This window comes from Andrographis paniculata, unplaced genomic scaffold, assembly GCF_009805555.1.
Source record: "Andrographis paniculata isolate CXL003 unplaced genomic scaffold, ASM980555v1 Contig80END, whole genome shotgun sequence".
NCBI classification, from domain to species: Eukaryota; Viridiplantae; Streptophyta; class Magnoliopsida; order Lamiales; family Acanthaceae; genus Andrographis; species Andrographis paniculata.
In genome coordinates this window covers 5,200,976-5,222,740 of record NW_026137618.1, presented here as the reverse complement: position 1 = coordinate 5,222,740, position 21,765 = coordinate 5,200,976, and the positions used below count along the sequence as shown (strand labels likewise).

General features: G+C 28.3%; 1 protein-coding gene across 4 annotated transcripts; it reads right to left on the bottom strand.

Moving 5' to 3' along the window:
• Nucleotides 1-1,213: 1,213 nt before the first annotated feature.
• Nucleotides 1,214-3,262, bottom strand: LOC127240837 (thioredoxin-like 1-2, chloroplastic). 4 transcript variants are annotated; one of them, XM_051259664.1, is made up of 5 exons: nt 3,104-3,262; nt 2,872-3,015; nt 2,630-2,794; nt 1,453-1,588; nt 1,214-1,382 (listed from the first exon to the last, which is right to left on the bottom strand). In XM_051259664.1, exons 1-5 carry the CDS (start codon nt 3,260-3,262, stop codon nt 1,363-1,365), a joined length of 624 nt encoding a protein of 207 aa, XP_051115621.1. In that variant the 3' UTR covers nt 1,214-1,362. The 4 variants fall into 4 exon arrangements, with proteins under 4 accessions (XP_051115621.1, XP_051115623.1, XP_051115620.1 ...); XM_051259666.1 differs by having other exon boundaries at nt 1,214-1,379; XM_051259663.1 differs by having other exon boundaries at nt 1,348-1,394.
• Nucleotides 3,263-21,765: the final 18,503 nt, after the last annotated feature.

Sequence of the window (21,765 nt, the reverse complement as noted above, 5' to 3'; positions counted from 1 at the left end):
ACCGCATACGATGATGTGCAAAGTTAGGAAATCATTTCCCTTTTTAACCATCCATTATTGTTGTTACTATTTATAATCGTGTGTGTTTTTAATGTTTTCTATATTTGTCTTTTCTATTTTAATCTGGTAAAATTGCACAAATTTTACATTTAATTTTATGAAATTGTGCTAAATTTTTTATATTTTTAAAATTGAATTAGATTTCTTTCTAGTTTTATAAACTTTGTCTCATATTTTTATTTAATAATTTTTTATATGCATGAACTCAAACTGCAAAAAAATTTCATTTTTTTTTAAACAATAATTATAAATATACTCGTTATTTATAATTTAACCTCAATGTGCAGTAAATTATACTCAGACATAGTTGTTTTCTATTATTATTATTATTATTTTATTATTATTGTTATGTTGAATCTAAATACGAGGTTTGAATATATTTGTAATTTTTTAAGTTTAAAAATAGAGATTTTGAAATTCATTTGCAGTTTAGATGCAAGTAGATCAAATATCGTTAGATAGGACGGCCGAGGGGGTTGGACGTATAGCTTATAAAATCACGAAGGAGTTTGACACAATTTTAAAAGTACGAAGAATTTGAAGTAATTTTATAAAACAATAGGTAAATTTTGTACAATTTAGCTTTTTAATTCTTCATTTACTTAAAAATAATATTCCTTCCGTCTCATAGTTAGATATCCATTTGTTTTTTGCACGTAGTTTTAGAAATATTAATATTATATTGGGATGTAATAGGAATAAAATGGAAATGACTAAAATAACCTTATTAGTAGTGTGATATAAATGTAATGACATTTGTGTAATATATTGTAAGTTGTAAGGATATTTGTAATGTTAGGTAAATAGTACAGTTACTAAAAAAAATGAATACTTTGCTATAAGACGGACTAAAATGAAAAAATAGATACTTTGTTATTGTTTTTTGACGTAAAAGTAACGATGTGATGATAAATTTTTGAAATATTTAATTGAACAAATCAAAATTAAAATATGTTCACTTTGTGAGTTGACTGAGGTAATATCTTTTTTATTTGGTAAGTATGAACTCACAAAATTGATAAAGTATCTTATAATTTCCCAGGCAACGAATAATACTACGATATTAAATTATTAGTTCATTTAAAAATTTAAATTTAAAAGAATACGAAAATCAACCAATAGTCTATCTATATTTCCTGGAATACATAATTTACTTTAATATAAAGTTATAAGAATTTTATAATCAAGAAATTGAAACTAAAATTCAACTAAACATAAATAAACAAATTGCAGGGCCTTCCCAAAATAGTCGGAGCCCTACTTCTTAAAAAATAAATATATAATTACACATACAATTTCTTTTTAATAATAATAATAATAATAAAAATAATAATGATAATAATAATTATCATTATTATTTTTATTATTATTATTATTAAAAAGAATAATAATTCGATAGAATATAATTTTCCGGTATCAAATCGAGCGAGGCCAATGAAGCCATCTCTTCGTCGTCAAGACCTTTTGCCGGTCCGAGGCTGCATCGATCCGTCCCATGTTTAGCCAATGCATCCTTAAATTTACCGATCTATAAAAAAATAAATATGTTATGTATCGAACCAAATAATTTTAATTTTAATTTTATTTAAAAAAATATTTTATTATCTAGAGAATATATTATTATTTTTATTTTAAAATATCATAAAGTTTTTATTTACATGTCAAGCCTTTCCCTTTTTTTTATCCTTTAAATATAAAATTTTAAACCATTTTAACCAAACATAAGAATAAAATAAAATAAAATAAAATAGCTAAAATTATAATAACTAAGACCAATAAAAAGTCATAGAAAATAAGATAGTATTATTATTTAGTAGATAATAAAATTCTATATAATACAAATAAATAAAAAAAATATATTTATTACTTTATAGTTAACTTACAACTAATACTCCCTCCATTCCATTGGAAGGGTGACGATTACTTTTTGCACATAAATTTTTTAATATTTGTATTATATTGAATTGTAGTAAAAAAAATAAACATGTCCATATTAGTATGGTATAATATAAAAGTAATGACATTTATATAATATATTGTGAGTTTGAATAATATTTATTATGTTAGGTAGATAGTACAATTATTAAATTATATTTTATTATTATTTTATAATATTAAATATGTATAATATATAAAAATTAAATATATTAAAATATAATTAATAATTTTAAGTTTTTTTTTATATTAGAATATAATATTTTTTAATAAAATATTAAATATATATAACAAAAAATATATCAAATGTTATATTTCGGATTTCGGATTGATTCGGATTTTAAGTATACCGATCCGATCCGATTTAAAAATTCAAAATTTGTCAAAAATTTAACCCGAACCAATGCGAATATCCAGAAAATCTTAACTAAATTTTAAATTTCGATTTGATTTGAATCAAATATTTAAATTTCGAATATTTTGCTCATCATGAATAAAAAAAAAAAAAAAAAAAAAAAAAAAAGTCGAGCGACGGAGGGAGCTCTATAATTAAAAAAATTATTATTAATATTAATGGATATTATTAAATTTTTTTAAACATGTTTTAAACTTAGAATAATTTGAGCAAACTTACTGTAGCATTTGTACAGCTGAAGCTACAGAGTCTCCCCTGAGATCCTCTGTACAATTTGAAGAATGGCAGCACGCGGACATGGAGGCCACGACATAGCTTCCCCTGCCGATCTTCATTAATATTCACGAAAATCGCCGACGGATTCGCCGCCGCCATCTCGCAGATCTGCGCACAATCGATTTCATTTCTCCGGTAAGAAAAACAATCAAATTACATTGTAAGAACATATATATATATAATGCCTTGGGTTGCAGAGCTCTGCAGCCGCCGCACGCGGCGGAGTAGAAGCTTAGGACAACCAGAGCGTCGCCGGCGGTCCGAAGCAGATTCACGAGGTGGCGCGGCGACTCGATTTCCGCCATGTTTGGGGTAAGAAAATTCTGATCCTGAAAAATTTCCGACAAAAAAATTAGGGCAAATTGAGGAATTGTGATTTGAGGAAAAGTAAATTTGAACTGGTGATTCAATTCGTACGATTATTGGCTCTAATTTGGGGGTTTTGATCCTCAAATGTTTGATTTCGCGGTGATCGGAGAAATCTAGGGTTCCGATCGAAGAACAAACCCTAGATTGGGGTCCACGTGGCTTCACCCGATTGGCTGAGAAATTGGCCTTCAGATTCATACAAGACATTATCGTTCTTTGTTTCAATTTTTTTCAGACGAATCCAAATAGAAACCCCCAAATCAAGAACCCTAATTTTTTTGATTAGAAAAGAATGGATTTATGAATGAGGTTGGAAGCAGTCTAAAAAGGCAACAGTTGGGGGGTGGGGTGGGGTCGGGGGGTGTGTGAGCTGAAGATTTGCCTTTATCCAATTGGCTGATGTGCTTGAGATTTGATCTGGCCCATTTTACCGGTGGTCGGAATCTGGAATCCGGTGAGATGGACGGCTGAGATTTGATCTGGGGTTTGCGCTGACGATACGCCGCGCGTGGTCGCTGAGTGGATGTGTGCGGAAGTCCCGGGAGTGAAGATCCAATTTCGTTGAGTGAGTGGTTGAGATGCTTTTGGTGTATGAACTCCCGGGACCTCGGTATTTAAGTTTCCAATAAGGATGTGGATAGATAAAGGTTTTAGATTTTTTATTTTTTGGATAAACTAATAATTATTTTTTCGTTAATTTTTTTAATTTATTTATCATTTAGGAAAGGGATTTTAATTTTTCCTTCTGAATAATTGACATTGGAATCTATTTATGGAAAATAAAATTTATTAAGATGTACAAAATTATTTTTGAAAGGATGTTAATTTTCATTCTCATTAATTATTTGTCAAAATTGTGTCATCGTTCGTTAAATATCCGACCAAAATTTTATTATTATTTCTTAATATCTGTCTAATCAAACAAACATAATTTAATCGACAAAAAGGTGTAATGAAGGAAGTATAGACAAAGTCTGACTTCACTGTCACAAGCACACTTTATACGCTTAAGACCATAAGTGGATTATTATGCATATGCTGTATTTCGAATTTTGCATTGTATTTATTTTTTTTTAAATTATAAACAAAATATATTAAATTATATTTTTTCGGAAAGTAATTATTTTATTATTTTTATTTGTCCAAATATAAAATATCGATATATTTTCTTAGAAAATATAAACCAATTATATATTAAAAATATTCTCTAATTTATATTATATATTAATATTATACATTATATATATTGTAGTTTTGTAATAATAATTATGAAAAATTGTTAAATAAAGATAAATAGTAAATATAATATTTTTATAAAAAATAATTAAACAATAAAAATAAGCAATTGGAGACACTAATAAACAAACTTTTATCATATATATATATATATATTTAATTTAAATAGCGTAGAATATTCTTAAATTAGAATATAATAGTATTATTTTACAAATCGGTCCCGAATGGTAGTTGCAGTTTGCAGATGAGCCCATTGGTTTGTTTGTAAACCGTTGGCTATCCATTGCCTTTAGTTTTCCAAGACAATTACTTTCCCCTTTTTTTTTTTTTTTAATCCTTTTTTTATCCTTTTGATTATCCTTTTATTGAATTGTTTTTTTTTTTTTTTTTTTTTTCAAACATTTATTATGATTATGATTATTATTATTAATTAATCAATTTTGCTATTTTGGTCCATCCAAAACCCATATGTTCGATTTAATTTTTTAGTAATTATGTTTTACTCCCTTCGTCCCAAAAGAGTTGTCTTGTTTTTCTATTTTTGTCTGTCTCAAAACAATTGTCCTGGTTTCTTATTTAGTAACCGTGGTCTCTACTTTATAACAAAATTATTCGTACTTTTCCAAACTATCCCTAATTATTATTCTAACCTACTTTTTAAAATTTTTCAAAAAGCGAGGACATTTTAGTCTTTTACATTCTATTTTATATCCACTAGACGCCTCTTCTGGGACGGAGGGAGTATATTATATATTGGCTCCGTAGTGTTTTTGGATGAAATAATTTTTGATGAGTAGTAGTGTAAGAAATTGTGTAAAAAATATAAAATATATTATTTTAATTTGGATATTTGATTTTTTTGATTTTTTTTAATGACTTTTTGATTTTTTATAATCAACATTTTGACTTTTTATAAAATATTTTGTATCTTGATTGTTATAAAATATTATCATTATTATTTATCAAATTTATCTTTATCAGGAGTAAATATTGTAAATTTGACTATTCACACCTATTTTGATTATATATATATAAAATATTAATATTTAAAAATTTACGTAGAAAAAGATGAACTGATAAATATATATTGGACGAGGGGAGTATTGGTATTAAATTAAAGTTCTGTTCTATTAAGCTTTATTCATATTGTGATTTTTTATTCTTTGTTCATTTATTTTCTGAGTATATATATATATATGATGAGTTCGCATTCTCGTCCAAAAATATCTTTTTTTGTCTTTTTGAAAATTGTCTTGCTAAATTTATGTCTATTTCATTTATAATAAATAATTTTATTAATTTATAATTTTATTATCCATATTTAAATAAATAATAACTAATTTATTACTATATTTTTTATTTATCCATCACATTATTACCAAATTTTTAATAATTTTTTCATAAAAACCCTAATTTATTATTATTAATTTCTATTTTATCCATCACACTTTAACATTAAAATGCTATTATTTTTTTTATTAAAATATAATAGTCTCTATATTCAAGCAAACTTATATGAGTTTTTCGAATAGAGAGAGTATTAAATACAAGTTTTTAAATATAGGGTCACTTTGTGTCGATAATATAAAAAAATAATAATATTTTATGTTAAATTATTGATATTCAGTGAATATAAAATATATAGTATATTGTATTAATATATGTATATTATATTTTTTATTTAATATTTATGACCAATTGTGTCACAAAAAACACTAGTGAATAAATCCATAGTTTAGTAAAAAGGATATCAAATAAAATACTACTACAACACTAGACCAATGATTCAAATATATATATATATATATCATAGCTAAATTGACAATAATACAAAAAAATTTATATGGAAAGACAACTTGAAATTTTATTGTACATTGATATTTATGAAATGAATATACTTCCTCCGTCCTATTGAAAGGTTATCATTTTTTATTTTCGTCCGTCCCAAAACACAGTTACCATTTCCTAATTTAGTAATTGTACTACCTACCTAACATAATAAATACATTTTAAACTTACAATATATTACACAAATGCCATTACTTTTATATTACACCATACTAATACGGGTATTTTTGTCTTTTTACTACAATCCAATATAATACTAATATTAAAAAATCTACGTGCAAAAAAAAAAAAATGCCACCGTTCCAATGGGACAAAGGGAGTATAAGAATTTCCAATTTACTTAATTAAAAGAAAAATCTAATAATATGCATGTCTATACATCACAAATATCGTATAAATTGAATAGTAAAAAAAGTAAAAAGAAACGCATAATAAACAAACCCCATATATATAATTTAAACACACATATATATATATATCACTTAAGTCACATTAACAATATGTCTTGTTTTACAAGTAAATGAGAATCTACGACAATTACATACCGGCTAAAATATTCTTAAAGAAATATTTAGAGTATCGGTTCCATAGCCGCATTCAATGAAGAACTTTCTTTTAAGCGCTACCATCATTTTTTTTTTGGATGATATATATTAGATATACTTTATTGAAGTATAGTTTCTAAAATAGTAAAAATATTTTTAAATTTATTTATAACTAAATATATATTACATCATAACTCAGATTACAGCCAAATAATTTTTCACTACTCAACAATAAAATCAAACTTTACATTACAATTGTCGACTTATATTCAAATACATCATTGCTCATATCATAAGCAATAGTTCATTCAAAAGTTCGATATTAAGAAACATAACTTTGTGAATACGGTATCTATTAAAATCTATTCTTTTTTGAGTTTCTAGATCAAATGAAAGGTGTTCTCCGAGGTACTCCTTTCCTACGATGCTTGGTACCTCCAACGTTCTTCGATACCTCAACATTTTTTATTCTTTGTGAAATGTATGGTTCATGTGAATTTGCTCTCTCTTCGGAAACCTGTTGAATATGAAAGTTAAAAAAAAGTTGAACAAAGTACATTAAATAGAATGCTTACATGTTTGATCATAACCATATCCCTTATATCGATTAAATTAAAAATTTACACATGACTATAGTTAAAATGTTACCGTATTTTAGGCAAACGTTCAATTGTATGTTGTTAGTAAACTATATATGGTTTATGTAATAGCCGCATATATAAATAAAATATTTTAATATAAAATTTATCACAAAATTCACAATCATTTGAAAAACCATGTGTAGAAATCCTAATATGTTAGGATTTTATGCTAACCTAATAAGGATAGTATACATTTTCTTTTTTAATAACAAAATTTAAAACTATGGAATACTTTTTATACGAATAAATATAACATTTTGAAACTTTATTTCTCTATATTATGAAGGAAAATGTTATATCACCTAGCATAGGAGAGTGCAAAACCGAAACCGAGAAATTATTTTTCGTGTGCAAACTTTGCAAACCCCACTCTTATCGCTGAGTGAACGGGAGCCGTTGTGAGGTAGAGGAAGTACAAATATAACCCAATTATTGTTACTTTTGTAAGGCTGTATTTGTATGACACAAACAACAATAAAGCTTTCATTAATGAATTCAAACACGACATAAGATTAAAATTGTATGATACAACTAACACGCGTTGATAGTTATGAAGCAACAAAATTACAATAGAATAAAATTAGGTCATATATAGAATGCTTCTTGATGTAAATAAAATGATTATCCTCAAAGTATCCATAATGATATAATAATTATTCAACCAGTTTTAAAGTGGCGTAACAACTAAATTTTAATAAAATCATACCGAAAAAGTTTTTTTTTTTTTTTTTTTGTAAAAAATAATATTAAATCAATCAAATATCTACGGTATCTAAACTGCTATAAATGCAAAACTATTTCTATGTAAAATTAACAGTAAATTTTTTATACCTTAATTTTTGAGCAATCAATTAGAGCCTCTAGCTCACTTAGCGGAACAACTTCTTGATGCAAATGTTTTTGCACCTTGAGTATGCTATGGCCGTTGTGGTGGCCCCTTTTCACACAACATTTGCAACTTGCTGCATCACATGTTATGCAATATATGTTCAAATAAATCTCATGGGTCGGACACCTTTTAAAAAAGTTCTTTTTCAGAAAGCGAGTCACCTACTCCCGATCTATGCTTTGAATTTCATCGTCAACCTACAATATCAACTCAATTAGAAAATCTTTAAAACTAAAAAAGTATTGTATGATTGAGAAAAATATATTTTTCATTATCCTTACACTAACAATGTACGTTACTTCTGATGTAAATGAAAATATGACTATGAATATATATATATATATATATATATTATACCTTCTCCACAATATCGAATGATGAAGAACTCATTTTTTAAGCACTATGCCGAATTTTCTTTGAAATGTGTTGCTCGGAATAAACTGAATGGTCATAGTAGGTAATTATAATAAGGGGATGAAAAAACTCATAAATGTCTACAGATTTACTTTTATTAAATATAAGTAGTAAGTCTCATGTAAAATGAGTAAACAATTTAAGTAGCATTCATCTTTTTAAAATCATACATAATGAACATACTATATAATAGAATGAAATAATTTTGATTCTATATTTAGCAGAATTTGGAATTATAATTTTATTTCCTTTTAATGAATTGCAATTGTTTGCAAATTTTGAAATTCAAAATTCAAAATAAGCACCTTCTTTAATTTTTATTGACAACTAAGTAGTCATTAAAATATTGGTTAGTGTAACAAATTATTTTTACTTCGTGAATAGATTTAAAATCTAAAGTATTTAATTTACAATGCATTAATACATAGTGTTTCAGTTGATTTTTTTTTTTTAATTTTTTATGAATTTCAATAAAAATATATTATTTCATGTTACGATAGACTCTATCTAAATAATATTTAAACCAAACCCAAATCCAAGACAAGTGAAAATTAATTGAAAAATCTATTTGATTTTTCTACTTGATAGAAATTTATTGAATAGCATTCTTATTTTAGAGTTGTTTTAGTTTTATATTTTAAATTTCAAATCTATGAAATAAATCTTACACAATTCATTTATGTATTTGAATTAAATCTAAAAATATTATAAATGTAATTTATGTTTCATAAAAATAGCATATCTGCAATTTTATCTATGTATCATTAAGGAGAAAATACTGAGATCTTCAATACCATAGAGCAACAAAAAAAAAAAATTGATAATGATTACCAAGAGCTTCCACTACAAGAAATTATCAATTTTGTAATGAGATTTTTTCGTTACTAAATTCATTTTTTCTGTTACTAATGATATTAGAGACGAAATTAGAGATGAAATTATGTTAGCTACGTGAACTTTAGAAACGAATTTTTTTGTAATGTTTGGTTAATATGATGATTGAAGATTTATCAGTACTACGTTGACCGCCTCAATCAGTATATGAAAAATACTATATATATATATATATAACATATGATATATAGTTTATAAAGTATTAGTATATGTGAGGTGTAGATTTATATCTATTGTCCTATCGGGTATATATTATAGTGCTATCAATACGGTGCTGATTATATTAAATTGGCACCATAGCCGTCGCCGATTACCTAGCATTTTTTTTCCACGTGGACAGCTCTATAATGAGCCTCTTTGTTACATCGGTTAGGCTATATAATTGACACAAGCAGCAATAAAATAAATTTTATGTTAGTATATTAAAATAGTATAAGGAAAGTAAATACGATTATAATTATTAACACATGTTAATTGTTATAAAACAAACCAATAATGAAAAAACTTACATACACATTCTTTTTTTTTTTTTTATGACGTGGAACCCGCAGCTGCTATCCGAAAGTGCGCACTGGGTAAACCCCCGGCCGGATCTAATACTCTGCAAACTAAGACCTAATACACATTCTTGTTAGATGAATAGATTGCTCATTAATTAAAAAAAAATGATTATCCAACAAGTATTCATAATGTTTTATTGATTACAAAATTATAATTTTGTTTCAAGTTATATGACTAACGAATGTGTATATCTAAAGAAGTTCAAACCATACCGAAAAGGTTTAAGTGAACAATATTAATTGATTCATAAATATATCATACATAAGCTACTCTAAATGCAAGGTCATTCATATGGAAAGGTAATTCAATTTTTTTATTTTTATTTTTATTTATTTATTTTTAAATCGAACTTGTAATTTTGTGCAATCCATAAGAGCCTTTGACCTACTTACAAGATTAACCTTTTGATGCACATGTATGTGCACCGTACGTGTGTATTTTATGGCTGTCGTAGTAACCGTTTATGATACAATACTTTCAGATTGACATATATATTCCAACTCTCGCAATACCCATTTAAACCATTCATATTTACATATTGCAAGTCTTGCAATATCCATTTGATTGAAGTATAATTTTTTAAATATTAACAATATATTTTAAATTAACTTTTATCCAATATATATTAAATCATAACTCAACTTACAACAAAACAAAATTTCATTACTCAGCAGTAAAAATCGAAATTCCAATTACAACTCTCAACTTGTATCCATATGAACCCTTGATCGTATCATAAGCAATAGTTCATTCAACCAGGTTGATATTAAAAAACATAACTTTATGAATATGGTATCTATTAAAGCCTAAATTTTTTTGAGTTTCTAGATCAACAGAAAGGTGCCCTTCAAGGCACTCCTTTTCTACGATGCTTCGTACCAGCAACATTCTTCAATAGCTCCATATTTTTTCTTCTTTATAAAGTATTTGAAACACGCGAATGTGCTCTTTCAGCCGAGACCTATTGAATATGAAAGTTAGAAAATAGTTTGACAAATAATATCAAATAGAATAATGCTACATGTTTGATCATAACCATATCCCCCCTACAAGGATTAAATACACAATCTACATATGACTATATTTAAAATGTTACTCAACATATTATAAGCACATGTTCAATTGTTTGTTGTTAGTAAACTATATATCGTTTATGAAATAGCCATATATACATAAAATAATTTAATATAAAATTTATCACAAAAATTCAAAACATAATAAAAACCATATGTACAGAGATCCTAATATGTAAGTATTTTATGCTAACCAAATAAGGATTATATATATATACATATTTTTTTATCAACAAAAAGATAAACTATGGAATACAGTTTTATACTTAATAAATGTCACATTCTGCGACTTTATTCTCTCTATATGTTATGAAGGAAAATGTAATATCACCTGGCATAGGAGAGAGCAAAACCGAAATCGAGAAATCAATTTTCTTTTGCAAACTTCACAAATGCCACTCTTATTGCCGAGTGAACGGGAGCCATTGTGGGGTAGAGGGAGTACAGATATAACGCAATTGTTGTTACTTTTATAAGGCTGTATTTGCATGACACAAACAACAATAAAGCTTTCACTCATGAAATAAAACCGGACATAAGATTTAAATAGAATGCTCATTGATGGAAATAAAATGATTATCCAAAAAGTATCCATAATAATAGAATAATTATTTAACTAGTTTTAAAGTGGTGTGACAACAAAATTTAAATAAAAGTATATCGAAAAAGTTTTTTGTAAAAAATAATATTAACTCAGTCAAATATCTAGTGTATCCGAACTATTATAAATGCAAAATTACTTATATGTAAAGTTAACAGTAAATTTATTGTACCTTAATTTTTGAGGAATCAATTAGAGCCTCTAGTTCACGTAATGGAACAACTTCTTGATGCAAATGTTTATGCACCTTGAGTATCGTATGACCGTTGTGGTGGCCACTTTTCACACAATGCTTACAAGCTACCGCATCACATGTTAGGCAATATTTGTTCAAATAAATCTCATGGGTTGGACACCTTTTAAAAAAATTCTTTTTCAAAAAGCGAATGACCCACTCCCGATCCATGCCTTAAATTTCATCGTCAACCTACAATATTAACTCAATCAGCAAATCCTTAGAACTAAAAAAGTATTGTATGATTAAAACAAATATCTAATTTTCATTATCCTTACCCTAACAATGTATGTTACTTCTGATGTAACTGACAATATGTATATATATATATATATCATACCTTCTCAACAATTTCGAATGATGAAGAACTCATCTTTTATGCACTATGGTGAGTTTCCTTTGAAATGTGTTGCTTTGAATAAGCTGAATGGTCATTAGAGGTATTTATAATAAGGGGATGAAATATCTACAGATTTACTTTTATTAAGAATAATTAGTAAGTTCTATACAAAATGAGTAAGCAATTTATGTGGCAGTCATGTCTTTTAAATCATACATAATGAACATTCTATATATTAGAATAAGGAATAATTTTCATTCTATTTTGAGCAGAATTTCGAATTATAATTGTTTCCTTTTAATAAATACTAATATTGTTACTATTAATATATTGTATTTAAATAGATTCCATATATTAAGCACTGCATTTTAATTACATTCATCAAGTATAATAATTTGTTACACTAACTAATTTTTTAATGACTACTTAATTATCCATAAAAAATTAAACAAGGTGTTTGTTTCTAGATTTGAATTTCAAATTTCGCAAAAAATTGAAATTTAATAAAAGGAAACAACTATAATTCAAAATTCTGCTCAAAATAGAATGAAAATTATCCCTTATTCTAACATATAGAATGTTCATTATGTATGATTTAAAAGACATGACTGCCACATAAATTGCTTACTCATTTTGGATAGGGCTTACTAATTATTCTTAATAAAAGTAAATCGGCAGATATTTCATCCCCTTATTATTAATACCTACTAAGACCATTCAGTTTATTCAAAGCAGCACATTTCAAAGCAAATTCACCATAGTTCATAAAATATGAGTTCTTCATCATTCGAAATTGTCGAGAAGGTATGATATATATATATATACATATTGAAATTTACATCAGAAGTAACATTCATTGTTAGTGTAAGGATAATGAGAAATATATATTTGTTTTAATAATACAATGCTTTTTTAGTTCTAAAGATTTGCTGATTGAGTTAATATTGTAGGTTGACGATGAAATTCAAGGCATGAATCGGGAGTGGGTCATTCGCTTTTTGAAAAAGAATTTTTTTAAAAGGTGTCCAACCCATGAGATTTATTTGAACAAATATTGCCTAACATGTGATGCGGTAACTTGTAAGTATTGTTTGAAAAGTGGCCACCACAACGGCCATACGATACTCACGGTGCATAAGCATTTGCATCAAGAAGTTGTTCCGTTACGTGAGCTAGAGGCCCTAATAGATTGCTCTAAAATTAAGGTACAATAAATTTTATTGCTAACTTTACATATAAGTAATCTTGCATTTATATTAGTTCAGATACGGTAGATATTTGATTGAGTTAATATTATTTTTCACAAAAAAGAAAAAACTTTTTCGGTATGCTTTTATTAAAATTTAGTTACCGCCTCTTTAAAAGTAGTTAAATAATTATTATATATGCTTTGAGGATATTCATTTTAGTAATTTTATTTTATCGTTGTTGTGTTGCTTCATAACAATCAACACGTGTTAGTTTTTATCATACTATTTAGATCTTATGTCCTATTTTAATTCATTAATAAAAACTTTGTTGTTGTTTGTGCCATGCAAATACAGCCTTACAAAAGTAACAATAATCAGGTTATATCTGTAATCCCTCTACCCCACAACGGCTCCGGTTCACTCAGCGAGAAGAGTGGAGTTTGCAAAGTTTGCAAAAGAAAATTGATATCTAAATTTCAGTTTTGCTCTCTCCTATGTCAGGTGATATTAAATTTTCCTTTTATAATATAGAGAATAAAGTCTCAAAATGTGATTAGGAATTTAGATCTCTATACATAAGGTTTTTATTATGTTTGTGAATTTTCTGATAACTTTTATATTAAATTATTTTATGTATATATATATATGGCTATTACATTCACGATATATAGTTTACTAACAACATACAATTGAACATGTGCTTATAATTAATATGTTGAGTACCATTTTAAATATAGTCACGTGTAATTTTGTATTTAATCCTTGTAGGGGATATGGTTATGATCAAACATGCATGTAGCATTATTCTGTTTGATGTTATTTGTCCAACTAATTTCTAATTTTCATATTCAACAGGTCTCGTCTGAGAGAGCAAATTTGCGTGTTTCAAATAAATCCCAAAAAAGAAAAAATATGGGGTTATTGAAGCATCGGAGAAAAGGAGTGCCTCGGAGGGCACCTTTCTCTTGATCTAGAAACTAAAAAGAAAATTTGGCTTTAATAGATACGGTGTTCATAAAGTTATGTTTCTTAATATCAACCTTGTTGAATGAACTATTGTTTATGATATGATCAAGGGTTCGGATGGATACAAGTTGAGAGTTGTAATTGAAATTTCGATTTTACTGTTGAGTAATAAAATGTTGTATAGTTGTAAGTTGGGTTATGGTTTAATATGTATTTGGATAAAAATTAATTTAAAATATATTTTTAATATTTTAAAAATTATGCTTCAATCAAGTATGTAAAAAGTAAAATATTATATAATCAAAATAAATAAATATATTATGTTTATACATAATTAAAATAAACTATTTTATTAAAAAAAAGGAATTTTAAATGTATATAATTATATTTCTTTATTTACGAAAGATATAGAAATAGAGTATTGTAAGTGAGTCCTATTTTTTTTTTTATAAAAAAAACATTAGAAATCAATGATAAAAATATATATATATATATGTGAAAATAACATCGCATTTGTTACAAAAGTACCACTTCTTATTTTGGCATATGTTACTAACTTTTCTGGGTATCGGAACTCGAGGACGACCCAAATATGGAATGCAGCACACTGCTGCTGCAGACTTTTTGTATTGTCTATTTGTGCCCCTTTTGCACAGGTTTTGTCAAGATATGGACTGTCAAACATAGGAGAACGTTCATGACAAAACAAAATAATGTTGCAGGTTTGTGGTGGCGCATTTAATACCAACGCTGGTTAGTCAAACACTGCATTGAGACAGTGTGTTTGTTTGTATAAACAGACTAGGAAACAGTCTTGTGAAGTGAGAGTGAAAAACAGAGTGAAAAATCTAGTGAGAGAAAGAGTGTATTTTCTCTCAATCTTTTCGTTTTCACTACTCCTTGATCTGAAAAAGAATATGAGCTCTCATGGAAATTTGAAGCTCATCTGAAGAAAGAAGAAATGGATTTCAAGAGGAAAAAAAGATCAACTTTTACCCGTTTACTCTCGGTTACACTGGTAGTCTGCTAGGATTATAACTGGGGTTTAATCCCTAATTTCTTGTACATTGCGATGTAAAGAAGACTGTAGGTGAGGATAACTTTGGGGCCGTATTTGTTAAGTCATTGAGTCTCTTGTATACCTGGTGATAGGTTTAGTAGACGTCTCCTGGATTGGAATCCCCAAATGTAGGTAGTTACACAAAACTGGTTAACAAATCTTGTGTGTTGTTTGTTTTATGTTTGCAAGTATTTGTGACACACATAAGAATTATAACCACAGAACAATACCACTTGTTTCCGAAGTGTAAATCCCTTATGGTTTTTTATTTCCGCTGCCATTAGACTCGGAGGAGTTGGCCTTTTACGTGTATGTGTTCCAGCTCACGTCTTTCCTCGTTCCCAACAGAATTGTTTGTTTGAATTAATTGAATTGATCACCATTGTCCCTATGGCGACCTGTTTGTTTATGTTAGGCCTTAAAGTCTATCATAAAAGACTATTTGTACATTTTTTTTTATGTGTTTCTTATATTTTTCAAAGAAGTAGTGTTATTTTATAATATTTAGTATTATGCTTTATATAGCACTTATTATATATGTATATTCGTACAAAAATCATCATAATATGTAAATTAAAGCATTTTTGTCAATGTATTACTATTTGAGATGATCCAAGCACAAGGAAAAATCCTAGTGAAAAAAAAAAAAAAAAGACATTTCAAGTGAAGTCTAGCTTATTTTCCTAATTTAAGCAACCATAATTTCAAGAAGTAAGCAATCTGTCAAGCAATCAAAGGTAGGTCATATTTTTGATAAAACAAATGTGAAATATATAATAAATTTCATATAAATTGTTTCAAAACACTTATATTTTCTTCAACTCAAAATGTTTTCCTTGTTTATTTTTGGTGTCGTGTTTTTGGTGATATAATTTTGATAGTTTTTTTGCCTATTTCCCCCCATTTTGCTCTTACTTTTTGTATGCAATTATTTTATAGATTGTATTTAATTACAAGGGTGAAAGATAAATATATATATATATATACATAAAGAAAAGTCGCAAAATCTTTGGGGCATCTCAGATGAAAGATAATAGCAAAATGTAATACACTAATATACAAATATATATTGCCCATATATGAATACCAATAACATAAAATCTAAGAAGTTATTGAACAAAGATGTCTAGTGTCATTTTAAATATAGAGCTAAGTGAATCTTTCGTGATAAATGCTTACAAGGGTTGGTTATGGTTGAATGCATTGAATTATATTCGATATTCGCTTGTTCAAGCTATTTTAAATTTGATATTCAAAAAATGTAAGAGGAGTGAATAAATTATATTCCACAGAAAAGGGAAATTGTGAACCAATTGGGAGAGGAAATATGCCTTGGAGGGTGCCTTTCTTTTGATTGATAAGATTATTATTTGTTATTAATCTTATGATTCTAGAAAACAATATTTGTTTCAATGATGCCATCATTTTTTGGATTTAAAGATTTTTTCATTGCATGCCAACAATGAAATTCATGAGATCATAGATTGAGAATTGGTTACTCACTTTCTAGTAATATATTATTTCAACAATGTCCACTCCATCTGATTGACTTGAATGGGTATTGTGTGACATGCTATATGTAAATCTAAAAACATTGTATCAAAAATGTTTACCACTACGGCCATACAATACTTGTGGTGCATATATATGTGCGCAATAAAGTCACAGTCACGGGTCCAATCCTCGCACCATGTGGGATTCGGTTAGAGACTCTTATTGATTGCACAAAATTATAGGTTAGATAAAATTTTGACCCATCGTTTCATGTGAATGAACTTGTGCTTATAGTAGTTTATAAATGATAGATATTTGAATAATTTAATATTGTTTTTCCAAAACTTTTATTTTTGCATTCATTTTAATTAGGTATACACATTCAATAGCCATATAACATGAAAACCAAAGGAAATTTCATAATTATTATACTATTATAAATAGTTTGAGGATAATCGATTCATCTACATTAATACGCAATCTATTCATCTAACAATAATGTTTATGTAATTTTTTCACTTATCGTTTTTCTTCATAACAATCAACACGTGTTAGTAATTATAATCGTATTTACTTTGCTTGTCCTACATATATGAATATACTAACACGAACTCTTATGTTTCCTGTCTCAATTATTATAGCTTAAATATATGCAACAAGGAAGTTCATTATATTTCAAACTCGTATACCACACAACGGCTTTGGTTCACTCAGCGAGAATTGTGCGGCTTGACATGCGGCAAAAAGAAAGCTAAACAATTTTTTTTTTTTTTTTTTTTTTTACTTTCTATATTATATGAAAGTTCTTATTACTTTATCCTTTATAATATAGGCGATATAGTGGCACAAATGTTATATTTTAATTTTAGGTTACTTTAAATACATCAAATTAAATGAAGTGTGTTATGTTTATTGTATAATTTACTCATGTTAATAAAGGTAAAAAATGTTTGTGAATATATAATAAGTGTGAAACATGTGTCCTATCAATATTCAAAGTCTGAATCTAATTGTGAGTATATGAAACATGTGTCTTATCTAGTGAAATAGGTTTTATAATGTACTTAATTGTTAGCACTACGCCGGATTTAGCCTATGCAATTAGTTGTTTAAGTAGGTTTATGTCGAACTGGGGTTTAGAACATTGGCATGCATTAAAATGATATTATATACTTAATTGGCACAATAAATTTTGGTCTTGTCTTTGGTAAACATACTGAAAATATTAAGTTAGAAAGTTTTGTGGATTCAAATTATGCAAATGATAGAGATAGTATGAAAAGTACAAATTCATGATTTGTATCTTGTATGAAAAATATTATAGACAGTGATACTTTTGATTAGTCTTGTACTACTTAGAGTAGTTGGTAGGCTAAATTAATGTTTTAAGACTAACATTATGTATCTTTCTTTTGTGCAGGTAAAATAATCCAAAAATATGGACAATGATGAACACCGCAACTCGGACAAAAAATCAGGTGGATGATTTGTTTGATTTTTAAGTCCATTGGATCTACCACAAAATAAGACACAAATATACACTCAATTATGCTGCCCAAGTGATACCTTGGCCTTGGCCCACATTTCAAGCCCACGACCCATCTCAAGCCCTCGACCCATATCTCCTACGCTCACCTGCGACCCTTAACTCGGTTAGGATCCGCGTCCCTTGTGAGATAAAGCTCCAGCCATCCGATCTAGGGATTTAATCTCAGCCGTCCGTTGTGTTTTGACCTATGTATATATCGTGAGGGAGAGGGGCCGCCGCTGATCCATTCTATAATTTCACCCTCTCTCTGTATCGCGCTCTCTCTCTAGACTATGTCTCTCACACACACTCTTTTCCGACGACTTTTTCTGGCGGTTCCGCTGTGGTGCCTTCCTACTATTTTATGTGGAGTTCCTTGGCATGATTTTCCCCTTTTATTTTGTTTTTTCGAGCTACAAAGGGCTCGTGCAACATGGTAGGCTTGTGGTTTTGTTCCTGTATGCCTTATTTCAATCTGTGGGAGTTATTTTTTGCCTTGTTTTGTGGCTTTTGAGACGGTGTTCTTGTGTTCGTCGCTAGTTGGTGTGTATTGTGTTGATTTTGTGTTTTCAAATTGGTTTTGGGGCTGAGCCTAATACCAAACCATAGTTTAAAGTTTGTTTACTCTTATTCAATAATTTCTTAATAAAATCTCGATTTCATTTCTTAATTTTCTTAACATATACTAATATATAGAATGTGCTATTTAACTCATTACTCATTTTATACAGAATTTTAAATATTCCTAATAAAAGTAGATTTGCAAATATTTATGAGATTCTTATATGTACTCTAAAATAGTCATATTTCTATCTCATTAGTATTTTATGTCATCTATTTATTATAAAAATATCTGCTGTACAATCATCAATCATTTTATGCAAAATAGACGCATTTTAAAAGAAAATTAGCATAGTGCCTAAAAATTGAGTTCTTCAACCTTCAATGTTGCGGAGATGGTATGATATAATTTTTACCTATATAATTTTGTAAATTTAATTTCCATAGATTATAAATTTATTTTGTAAAGTAAGATACATTGTTAATGGAGTATGATGAAAACATATATTTGTTTTAATAATATAATAAACTTTGGACTTTTAACATTTTGTTATTTGAGTTGATATTGTAGATTGATAATGAAACTCATCAAGGCATAGATCCAGAATGGGTCAATCGATTTTTGGAAAATAATTTTTTTCAACCGTGTTCGACCAATGATAAGTTTGATTTGAATAGATATTGAGTGACATGTGACATGGTAATTCGCAAACATTGTATGAAGAATGGCCATCAAGATGCGCACACAATACTCACGGCATAGGCATTTGCATCAAGATGTTGCTTGTTTGAGTGAGCTGGAAATGCTTATTGATTGTTCAAAGATCAAAGTACAAAAAATTTTGTTGGTGTCTTTACGTATAAATTATCATGTATTTATTGACAACAACATAATTTTGTGTACCTTGATCTTTGAACTATCAATAAGCATTTCCGATTATCTTAAAGGAACAACATCTTGATGCAAATGTCTATGCACCGTGAGTATTGTGTGGGCATTGTGATGGCCATTCTTCACACAGTGTTTGCAAATGACCATATTACATGTCACACAATATCTATTCAAATCAAATTTGTCATGGGTCGAACATGGTTGAAAAAATTTCTTTTCCAAAAATCTATTGACCCATTCTGGATCTTTGCCATGATGAATTTCATTATCAACCTACAACATAAACTCAAACAACAAAATGTTAGAACTTTAAAATTTATCGTACTATTAAAATATATGTTTTCATCATACTCCATTAACATTGTATCTTACTTTACAAAATAAATGATAATCTATGACAATTAAATTTACAAAATTATAAAGGTAAAAAATTATATCATACCATCTCCGCAACATTGAAGGTTGAAGAACTCATATTTTAGGCACCGTGCTGATTTTCTTTGAAATGAGTCTATTTTGCATAAATTGAATGGTGATTATATAGTAGGAATTTATAATAAATAGGATGATAGAAACTACTAATAAGACAAAAATATGACTTTTATAGAGTACAGATAAGAAACTCATAAATATTTGCAAATCTACTTTTATTAGGAATATTTAATATTGTGTATAAAATGAGTAGCAAGTTAAATAGCACATTCTATGTATTAGTATATATTAAGAAATTTAAAAAACAAAATCGAGATTTTATTAAGAAAATTAATGAATAAAGGTAAAAAAAACTTTGAACTATGGTTTGGTTTTGAGGCTCAACTCCCAAACCAACTTAAAAACACAAAATCGACACAATGCACACCAACTACCGACGAACACAAGAACACCGGCCTGAAATCCACAAAACAAGACAAAAAATAACGCCCACTTATCAAAACCAGGCATACATAAACAAAACCACAAGCCTACCGCATTGCATGAGCCCCTTGCAGTTTGAAAAAACAAAACAAGGGAAAATCATGCCAAGGAACTCCACATAAATTAGTAGGAAGGCACATCCACGGAAACGCCAGGAAAACTCACCGGAAAAGAGTGCGTATGAGAGAAGGAGAAGAGAGGTAGTGTGATACCCCTCGGAGTTGGGCCGTTGATTGGCGAACTCCCGTGGATGAGCCGATGCTAGGCCATCCGAAGTTGATTAAAGGTTAAATAGATTTAATAAACTACTCATGTCAATAATGTGCACATTCCTTTTTGGAAGCGCTACTCAAAGAACTATAGAGTAATTTGAGGATGGGTGATCCTTTTAGAAGTCTCTCAGGGTGCACGTGAGTGAAGACAAAAGCGCGTTTGAAGGACTCGTGTTGGCTTGTGAGGCCATTCTACGAACCTGACATGCTCGAGAGAGATATAGTGATATAGAGAGAGTGAAATTATAGAATGGATCAGCGACGGCGCCTCTCCCACACAATATATACATAGGTCAAAACGCAACGGACGACCGAGATTAAATCCCTAGATCAGACGGATGGTGCTTCATCTCACAAGGGACGCGGATCCTAACCGAGTCAAGGGTTGCTGGTGAGGGAAGGAGACATGGGTCGAGGGCTTGAGATGTGGGCCAGGGCTAAGGCATCACTTGGGTAGCATAATTGATTGTGTATTTGTGTCTTATTTTGGGGTGGATCCAATGGACTTAAAAATCCAACAAATACTCCATCTGTTTTTCCATCCGAGTGGTTGGG